The 10,289-nt window shown below is 40.0% G+C and overlaps 2 protein-coding genes across 2 annotated transcripts; both read left to right on the top strand.

Moving 5' to 3' along the window:
* Window positions 1–771: 771 nt before the first annotated feature.
* H1-4 (H1.4 linker histone, cluster member) lies at window positions 772–1,552 on the top strand. The gene has a single exon (XM_046452433.2). It carries the CDS (start codon window positions 828–830, stop codon window positions 1,485–1,487), a length of 660 nt encoding a protein of 219 aa, XP_046308389.1. The 5' UTR covers window positions 772–827; the 3' UTR covers window positions 1,488–1,552.
* Window positions 1,553–1,686: 134 nt separating this feature from the next.
* LOC124097872 (histone H2B type 1-M) lies at window positions 1,687–10,289 on the top strand. The gene is made up of 2 exons (XM_046452451.2): window positions 1,687–2,648; window positions 10,082–10,289. The coding sequence occupies exon 1, from the start codon at window positions 2,259–2,261 to the stop codon at window positions 2,637–2,639; it is 381 nt and encodes a 126-aa protein (XP_046308407.1). The 5' UTR covers window positions 1,687–2,258; the 3' UTR covers window positions 2,640–2,648; window positions 10,082–10,289.

Below are 10,289 nucleotides of genomic sequence, written 5' to 3'. Positions count from 1 at the left end.
TTTCCCAAATACCCCGAATTCAAGGTATTTCAATACATGGAACAGTTGTCCAGAGGAAGAGAGAAGCAACAGCCCCGCCCCCAACCCTTGGGAGCAGAAAAGAACAGAATTATCCTAAGGAATTATTTTAAAACCCTGGTGCAACGGACAGAAATAAAGCTATGGCTACTTAGATTGATGTCACAGGGGTCCAAAATTTAACCCCAAATGGGCAATAACTTGTTTGGCGTTAAACTAAACCAGTTTGATGAACTCAAATGCCCTCGGCTCAATAGGCAGGACTCTCCGAGGAGCCTGTGTTACTTCCCTCACTTAAGTGCAGATTTGTAATAAAAATCTTAATGCCAGAGGCATGCTTTTTGGATACACAAGAAGCTAACCACTTGAAGAATCATATTTGGGAGGTCAGAAAACTCCACCGTTAAAGATCAGTTTATAATTTAAGAAGAAAATAGAAAGTTTTGTTTCTCCGAGTTGAAATTTGCAGAGCACGGCGGGAAATATTGCTAGTTTTTGGCACAAGGCTTTGTGCTTTCCGCATTATTTGAGATCTGCATGAAGGCTGAGGCTTCGGGGATCATTATCTGAGAAAAATCGGACAATTCGATGTAGATAATTTTGATATTTTTGGCTTTTTTTGAGGTGTAACAAACACAACTCTGGATCCGAGAGGACACTCTGCGAGTGCCAGCGAGGCGGGCTGGACAGCGCACCAATCACGGCGCAGCTCCGCCCTATATAAACGGGCGGGCGCAGCGCCGCGGCCCGAGTCCCGGCCAGTGCCTCTGCTTCCGGCTCGAATTGCTCTTCCTACGCCCGCCTTCAACATGTCCGAGACTGCGCCCGCCGCGCCCGCCGCTCCGGCCCCCGCCGAGAAGACGCCGGTGAAGAAGAAGGCCCGCAAGTCCGCAGGCGCTGCCAAGCGCAAGGCTTCCGGGCCCCCGGTGTCCGAGCTCATCACCAAGGCCGTGGCCGCCTCCAAGGAGCGCAGCGGCGTGTCCCTGGCTGCGCTCAAGAAGGCGCTGGCGGCCGCCGGCTACGACGTGGAGAAGAACAACAGCCGCATCAAGCTGGGCCTCAAGAGCCTGGTGAGCAAGGGCACCCTGGTGCAGACCAAGGGCACCGGCGCCTCCGGCTCCTTCAAGCTCAACAAGAAGGCGGCCTCCGGGGAAGCCAAGCCCAAGGCCAAGAAGGCAGGGGCGGCCAAGGCGAAGAAGCCCGCCGGAGCTGCCAAAAAGCCCAAGAAGGCTACAGGCACGGCTACCCCCAAGAAGACCGCGAAGAAGACCCCAAAGAAGGCCAAGAAGCCGGCCGCAGCTGCAGGAGCCAAAAAAGCAAAGAGCCCCAAGAAGGCGAAAGCGGCCAAGCCGAAGAAGGCGCCCAAGAGCCCGGCGAAGGCCAAGGCGGTGAAGCCCAAAGCGGCTAAACCAAAGACCGCCAAGCCCAAGGCAGCCAAGCCAAAGAAGGCGGCAGCCAAGAAGAAATAGGAAGTTTCTTCGGGCAACTGCTGAGAACCTCGATACAACCCAAAGGCTCTTTTCAGAGCCACCCACACATCTCAGTAAAAGAGCTGTTGCACACTTGGGGGCGTGGTCAGGGTGGGACCCCGCTGAGAAGGCGGGGCTCCAGAAGGAAGGCCGAGAGGGAGGTGGGTTTCTCAGGAGGCTCTTCTTGCTTAATAAGTAGGTGGAGGCTTTACGGTTTGGGGACTTAGGGAGAAAGAGCTTAGAAGGTCTCGGTGCCTTCGAAGGGTGGCACCGTGGGGTCGAGCTGATGGCTGGAGGAAGTGCGGGCTATCCGCAGTTGAGCACAACGCTGAGGTTGCCAATGTTGAACCTGCGTGAGGGCTGCGGATGTGCGTGCCTAACTCATTTGCTGTCTTCTTTCCAGACTCCTGGGCGACTTAGGAAATTGACTTGCCCACAAGCTTAACGTGACTGTAAACAAGAAAAGTTCTCTGCTCTGAGAAATACGAACGATTGTGCTGGAAGAGACCTATTTATAGTAGCTTTGGGTATCCACTTTGGGCTTTCTGATTGGGTAAAAGTGAAGTAACGCAATAGCCAATGGAACGAAAGAATTTCAGTGTCGTTAACATTCGCATTTGTGACGACACACTAGAATTAATCCAATCGTAGAGGAAAACTTATTAACCTCATTTGAATACCGCATCTATAAATGCATGTAACCTAGTGGGGGGTGATTATTTTCCCAGGTATTTGCATCAGTCTTCTGGTTTTTGCTTTTTGAACGCTGTAATGCCTGAGCCCACGAAGTCTGCTCCTGCCCCGAAGAAGGGCTCCAAGAAGGCGGTGACCAAGGCGCAGAAGAAGGACGGCAAGAAGCGCAAGCGCAGCCGCAAGGAGAGCTACTCGGTCTACGTGTACAAGGTGCTCAAGCAGGTGCACCCCGACACCGGCATCTCGTCCAAGGCCATGGGCATCATGAACTCGTTCGTGAACGACATCTTCGAGCGCATCGCCGGCGAGGCCTCGCGCCTGGCGCACTACAACAAGCGCTCGACCATCACGTCCCGGGAGATCCAGACGGCCGTGCGCCTGCTGCTGCCCGGGGAGCTGGCCAAGCACGCCGTGTCGGAGGGCACTAAGGCGGTCACCAAGTACACCAGCTCCAAGTGAACTTGCCAAGTAAGCGTTTTTACACTTAATCCCAAAGGCTCTTTTAAGAGCCACGCATGATTTTCACAAATGAGTTGTAATTCTTAAAGTCCAAACAATTATTGCATTTTTCGTACTAGATTGAAAGCTGGTTTACTGATCTTTGATGTTACATCAGTGCTGCATAGGAAATGCGAGGAGTAACAGTGGGTACTAGAAATTAAGTACTCTGTGCACGTACAGGTTCAGTATAGTTAACAATCACATAGCTGTACACTAATAAGAACGGAAAGTCACACTAAATGTGCAGCTCTCCGTTTCGGTGCAAAGTTCTCCAATTTGACCATGAAGTGATCCAGGACTCGGTGATGACTGCTTGCTGCCCGGACCACAGAAAACTATGCTCTGAGGACCTCCTCCTGCTCAGAGCATACCTCCTCTCCATTTTTCTTAAAACCTTTCCATCTAGATAACCTGACTCTGAAAAAGGCCTGATTACTTGAGTAGTCAAGTAATCTTACAATACGGAGGTTTCCGGGGAGTGCTGGAGCAAGAAGGGGATCTTCTCTCCAAAAGGTGCACAGGGAGATCAAAAGAGAAAGTCACTGAAATACTTTTAAGTTGTCAGTACTATACCTTCACAGAAAATCACTTAGTTTGCCTTTTGACAGCAGTTTAAAAGGCCTCTGGATGACAGGGGAATCCCCACAGTCAACCTGATAGGTGCCTTACTGCTGACGGGCAGAAGTAACTTTCAGTATGGTTCACACTTTCCTGGGTGTCCCCAAGTGTTTGGAAAGTGGAGATGCAAGGGCACAGGGAGTATGAGATGGGTGAGGTGAGCTTGGAGTCAAGAGCCTTCTGGGATAGAGAATTTAGGAGAATGGTATTGGCAGAGGGAAGTATGAACCTAGAAACTAATGTCCTCACACCCTCATAAACAAATATGTATTTATCAATATTTGGGATAGATTTTGTATTATATGGCAAGCTTAGTACTTGGATGAATATTGAAAATCTTTAAAAAATATATTTTTTAAAAAGCAATGAAAATTAGCTATGAAAGTAACAAACTCGGACCCAGGGACATAGCCCTAGTGAAACCCTGAGCAGGGTTTTCACACAAATCTGGGCTTTGCTTTTTTTTTTTTCCTTTTGGTACCAGGGATCGAATTCAGGGGCACTCAACCACTGAGTCACATCCCCAGCCATATTTTGTATTTTATGTAGAAACTGGCTCTCACTGAATTGCTTGGCACCTTACCATTGCAGAGGCTGGCTTTGAACTAACAATTCTGCCTCAGCCTTCTGAGCCTCTGGGATTACAGGCTTGACCACTGCACCCAGCTGGGCTTTGCTTTTTAAGATGATGTATGGAGCTTAATCATGGTGTGGAGTCTTGTAAGAAATCACCTAGGAAACAGACACCAAACAAAAGCCTAGCTCATCTAATAACAATAACAAAGGAGTTAATACCACAGCCTGGAGACATATTATCAGTAAAGAAAATGATCAACCATCAGGTGTCCTTGAGAGAGCCTTTGCTCCAATTCCCAGGTTTGGAGTTTTTTTTTTTTTTTTTTTTTTTTTTTTTTATTATTTTTTCAGGCAGTGACATTCTTCAGGGCAGTGAAGGACAGAGCTTAGCCTGTGATCACAAAAATGTTAGTCTTATTTCCTAGGCTGTTAGAGCAAGGGAAGAAGAAAAGCAGGGGAAAAGTCAGTTTTAAAATCGGCCACCTGGACTGTTTATACTGAAAGCATCAAGTGGACCCCATTATGCTCAGGTAGGAAAAGGAATGGAAGCGTTCCCTGTCAAATGTACATAAGGCCACTATAGACCACTGCAAGGTGGAAAGTCGGCTCCAGACTCCACACTCAGCAGAATCCATCCTCCCACCAAGGCAGGCCATCCCAGCCTTGCCAGCTTATTCTCAGCATGCCCACCAGGTAGTCAGTGGAGCTGGACTGAGAATTTAAATTGGGGACAGAATAGCTAGGCTGGTTTTATGCTCCTGAGCATGTGGTAGAGAAAATACAAATCATCTTTGGAGGAACAAGATTAATTTTAATCCTCAACAAATTCCCACGGGAGGGGGGGGGGAGTAAAAGGTGAAATAAGCAGAAACTTTCATATATTAAAAAAACAAAAAAAAAGCTTTAATGTCTTTTAAAAAAGATTTCAAACATGTAAGGAATTAAAAAAAAATACAAAGATAACAGAATTGAAAAAAGAACCAAATAGGAATTTTAGAAAATAAATTAACAAATATACAATTAGTTAGAATTAAAACTAAAAGTTTAATGGATGGGTTTAAAAGCTCATTGAACCCAACTAAAGGAATTTAATGAACTGTGCATCAAGGTTATATAAAGTTATCTAAAGTAATTATCCAGAGTGCATAGAGAAAAATGTAAAAGTAATTTTTTAAAAAATCTATATTTAGTAACAAAATGATCTGACATGCTTGTAATTTATGTATAACTGATCATGTTTGAAAAGCAAATATAAATTATTGTTATGTAATCATAATACTGTAGTATCAGAATGATACAGATGTAAGATTTAAAAGATGACAATTCTAGAATTGATGGATTCGATTATAATTAAAAATAAATGAAATGAAAAATAGTATAACAAAAAAGAGGTCACTGTGATCTGTAAATTAAACTTTTAAATCCTTAACAAATATAATATTGACGTTCTTAAGTGTCTTCTGTTCCGTACTGACAGATGGCATCAAACTAAAGCTTGTTTGAAATTCTGCATGTAAGATTATTAAGCAATGGGTTATTTGTGTATTTTCTATCTAGCTAACTTTACCAAATTTTGCTAATTTCAATCAATATTTAATGGAATGCTTTTTATTTCATTTGATATTGAGAGCAAATAAAACTATTTAGTATTCTTTCCAGTAACTATTTTGTTAGTTGCTTTTATCCTATGTCAACTACAGTCAAAAACAATATTAAAAAAAAAAAAAATTCCACATTAGAAACATTAAGAGTCCTCTTTTTCCTCCTTCTTGTGGAATTGGCTTTAATAGTTCATAATTTATGTTTTTCTACATATGTATCGTATTTTATTGTGTTGATGTAGTTTTCCTTCCAACTCCATTAACCCTTTTGTTAGGAATGATTTATGCCATCATTTTTTGGCATCTGATGAAATAATGTTTTTCCTCCTCCAAACATTACAGGTAGATATGCCAGTGTTGATCCCTACTTGCATTTGTAGGCCAAGTCTTATTTGTTCATGTTGTATTATCTTAAATATGGGCAAGATAAATTCTGTTAACACTTGACATGGATTTTTTTTTCCCATCTCTATGAACACATAAAAACATCCTGATTTTTCATTTCTGGGTTTATCTTCATCTTTTTCATTAGAATCATGACATGTCTATGAACTTGTGGGGCTCTCCTTCTATTAGCATGTTGCTATGTAACAAATCATCCCAAAATTGAGCAGCTTAAATCAATGAACATTTAACATTTACTATCTCTTAGTTTCTGTGGGTCAAAAACTGAATACCTAGTTATGGCTCAGGTTCTCACCTGAGCTTAAAGTCTACATGTAAGCTTAGGACAGTGGTCATTCAAAGCCTTGATGGCATGCCAGAATGTTGGGCAAGTTTCAGATGGTTGTTACTCAAAAGCTCTGTTCTTTGCCACACAACCTCTCCAGAAAGCTTAGTATGTATGCCTATCTTTAAAGCTTGGCAGATGTTATCCCTCAAAAATAGAAAAAATAATCAACAAGTCTTTTGTAACCAAGTTTCAAAAGTCATACACTATGATTCTGCAACATTCTATTCATTGTAAGCAAGTCACAAAAACTAATGCTTACTCAGAAGGGAAATTATGTTCCACTTTTTTAAGGTAAGGGTAGAAAAAGATCTGGTTGACATATTTTAAAACCACATCATCATTTTATGGTTGAAGTACAGAAATTGTAAAAGTATTTGTGCTTTAATGACCAGATAGAAATCAGCTGTAATGTCACCTGGACCTGATATCTTTATCAGGTCTTTATTACCTTTTAAGAATTACTACTTAGGCTGCTGTTGACCACCGTCCACAAAGGCCAATAAGATCCCCAGATGTTTTTCTTGATGGGACATTTCCCTGAGACTGTAGATGATAAAATGCCTTTGTATTTACTATAAATATTAGCCCAGCATGTTGCAGGAACTTTAAAAAAAAAAAAGTATTAAATATTTTGAATTAATCCATCTGCAAAATCCCAAACTTCAATCTGTAAATCAAATATCTGGTGTGTGATTGTTTTTAGAATGTTCAACAAATAGGTTTGAACTTTTCTAGGAAAAAAAACTTTTGAAAAAAAAACAAAACTCAGTACTTTGGAATATGAAAATAACAGGAAATAGTCTGATAAATTTAAAATTGGACAAGAAATTAAAGCTAATTGTTTAATATATAGATTTTTGGTAATTTTTTTTAACATAGATTTTAAGACTGATTTTTTTTTTCTTTCTTTCTTTTTTTTTTTTTTTGTGGGGACTACTAGAGATTGAATTCGGGGGCACTCAACCACTGTGCCACATCCCCAGCCCTATGTTGTATTTTATTTACAGACAGGGTCTCACTGAGTTGCTTAGCGCCTTTCCATTGCTAAGGCTGACTTTGAACTCACAATCCTCCTGTTTCAGCCTCCAGAGCCACTGGGATTATGGGCCTATGCCACCACGCCAGGCAAAGACTGATTTTTTTTTTTTTAAGTTCAATATGTAAGAACAGATTAATAAGAGTTTGAGAAAGGCAAAAGGAAGGGAAAAAAGCAAAAATAGATCTTAGTCATAAAGAATTATAAAGATTCTTCATGTGTGTCCAAATTTCCTGGCAAACTGTAGTATAACGGTTTTTCACAGAGTGTTTACTTATAAAATCAGTTTACTTGAGAGACCCATTGAAATGTCTTTGGGCACAACACCAGCCTTAGCACAGGAGATAGAGATAAGGTGGTCTTTGACTTCCAAAGTCTTCAAAAAGACTTACAGATCACTACTTCCATCTTCCTTTGTCCTAAAAAAAAAAAAAAAATCTCATATTTGGAAATCTAGAGGAAGTGAATGAATTTGGGCTCCCATTAGGATTGCCAAACTCATTAAAGTATTCATCTCAACTTTTGACAAAATCTAGCACTATTAACATCCTTATGCCACACTGCAAAGTTAAAACAATCCAAACTACCCTTATATCTAACACCAAATCCAATGCTCAGGGGTGTCTAAAACCATCCTTAGATTTGATAAATCATTAGAGGACTCAGTAAAAGCTATTATACTCAATATTACATATATTACAGCAAAAGGACAGAGACTAAAATCAGAAAAGCAACAAAGAGCAAAATGTAAGATGTTCCAAATGCATTACCAACACAAGGACTAACAACTAGGAAAACCTAGTATAAGCCTTGGTTTGACATATGGCCTTGATCATATCAACATGACTAATACCCTGATTGACCTTAGTCTCCATTCCTCATAGATCAGGCAGATGTACCAAGGTTCAAAGCCTCAACCCTAAATAAGATCTCTGATCTGGACAAGTAAGGCCCAAAGCCTCAACCCTAAATAAGATATTTGAACTACAAGGTCTAGCTGAGTGCCCCAGGCAATATAAATACTTTTAGCTAATGGGCCTGACATTCCTAGAGATCACCTAGTAGCCTAGGACAAAGGCCACACCACTCTTCTGGTGGTGTTATTTCCTTACTACACATTACTACCCTTTTCTTTACATAAGCAACAGTAACTTGAGTTATGAGAAAAATTATGCTTTTAAAGCAAACATTTTAATTAGATATATATAATTAGCCATAACTTGAGTTCCACAAGTATTTAATTTTTCTGATTATTTTGCAACATTGTTTTACATATTTAGATCAATTGTAGACCCAGAAATTATAAGATTTCTCAGTGAAGAATGTTTTGTACTTCATGCAGGTGAACACCCTTAGCAGTATCCTGCTTGATTTATACACCCCAACTCCCCCCTATGGATGCTTGCTAAAGAAATGAATATTCAGGAATAGAGATCAACTTTGGGTAAAGCTTGGAGTTTTTGAACTTCATTCTGGTAGCATGAGCATTCGCTACTAAATAGAAAAAGGAAAACGAAAACAACTTTTTTTCACCTGAGCAGTAGTAACTTGAGTAGTTTTTTTCTCCCATAAACCATGAAATTTGCTACATGGATAGGGAATAAAAATTGTAGAAAAAGACTGTTTCAAAATTTGTTTAAAAGTTTGACATTTTTTCGGTATAATTTATATATATCAAACAGTATTTTATAAATATCCAGCCCACTATTTTTCAGGAAAGAAGGAATATGGGGAGAAAAAGAAACGTGGCAGAAATTAAGGACTCAGAAAAAAGAACGGAAAAAGCAAACCAACCATAAAAGGGTGGGAAAGAGATAAGAAATCCAAAGAAAAGCCTAAAGCAGAATGTGGAAGGAGAAAGGCAGAGAGAAAAAAGTGACCTGTGTTGGTAAATCTTGTCATATAGTTGGTGTCTCTGCTGGGAATAATACCTATCATGTAAGAACTGAACTACTCCCCACATTTCTTGGGTTTAGGGTTGAGAGAATTCATTAAAATGGCACCACATCTGGGAGGCTTTTTCTAACCATCAGATGTAAACTGGAACCTTTATATCTCCATCCTTAACCTTCCCTATTCATTATTTCTCTATTTTCCCTATTCATTATAGTTAGCTAACACAAATTTATTGATTTATTGTTTGCCTCACACTTCTCTTTTCAAGATTGCAAGATCCATAAGGGTAGGAACTTCATCATGTTTAAGGTTCATACAACAGACTCTCAAAAAGTATCTCCAAGTTGACATAATAAATTGTGATTGAAGTGTACATAGGTATGTAACAACAGGGATAGAGGATAAAGTTGAATTGTCACAGTGATTCAATTGAATGAGTGACACAGTAAAGGGTCTCACTTTTCTGATGTCTACAAAAAAGATAAGTGTAGACCACTTCTAAGAGTTATCTTAAGGATGAATTGAGATAAAATAATAAGGTTTTTAAAACAGTGGTGGGCATTTATTAAGCCCTTTGCAATTGTTAGCAATTATTTTACTTTTCTTAGTTAAAATGAAAATCAAAGTGGCCAAATCATTTCGGAAACTAAAGGTAGGAATTATGAGCTTTTGAACTATTAGATTCCTACCCAAGAAGAGTGGTTGAGGGATTTTAAGCTAAAACCCTATTATTCAGAGATTTCTCTTGACAAAACATGATTTGAGCTATTATTTGTTGATGCTAATAATTATTAAGCAGGTAACTTTGGAATAGGAATTCCTGATAGAACATTATGCAAGCACATGTTAAAAAAAAAAAAAAAAACCTTTTCTTTAAATAGTAAATATTAATGCTGATGGCAAAATGACAACTAACAAATACAACCTTTTATTTCTTCAGTCAGGGGAGACATAAGAATGCACAGAAGAAACGAATGCATAAAGTAACCGAAAACATGAATCTGTCCATAGAAGATATGAAGTATGACAAGTTTGATCTGATTGAGAATGACTGACTTCTGTGTATACCCCACCCAGATCCAACCCATCCTGGTTTAGCACTCAATAAATCATCAAAAGGAGATCATTTCCTAAGCGGAAGAGACTAA

This window comes from Marmota monax, unplaced genomic scaffold, assembly GCF_021218885.2.
Source record: "Marmota monax isolate L192 unplaced genomic scaffold, Marmota_monax_Labrador192_F-V1.1 WCK01_AAM20220418_F8-fsc00141, whole genome shotgun sequence".
NCBI lineage: Eukaryota > Metazoa > Chordata > Mammalia > Rodentia > Sciuridae > Marmota > Marmota monax.
Note: the sequence above shows the minus strand (reverse complement) of the source record. Positions and strands in the feature narration are given on the sequence as shown.

What these genes read in the sequence shown, in the direction of transcription:
- H1-4 (XM_046452433.2), top strand. Translation starts at nt 828, where the DNA reads ATGTCCGAGACTGCGCCCGCCGCGCCCGCCGCTCCGGCCCCCGCCGAG.
- LOC124097872 (XM_046452451.2), top strand. Translation starts at nt 2,259, where the DNA reads ATGCCTGAGCCCACGAAGTCTGCTCCTGCCCCGAAGAAGGGCTCCAAG.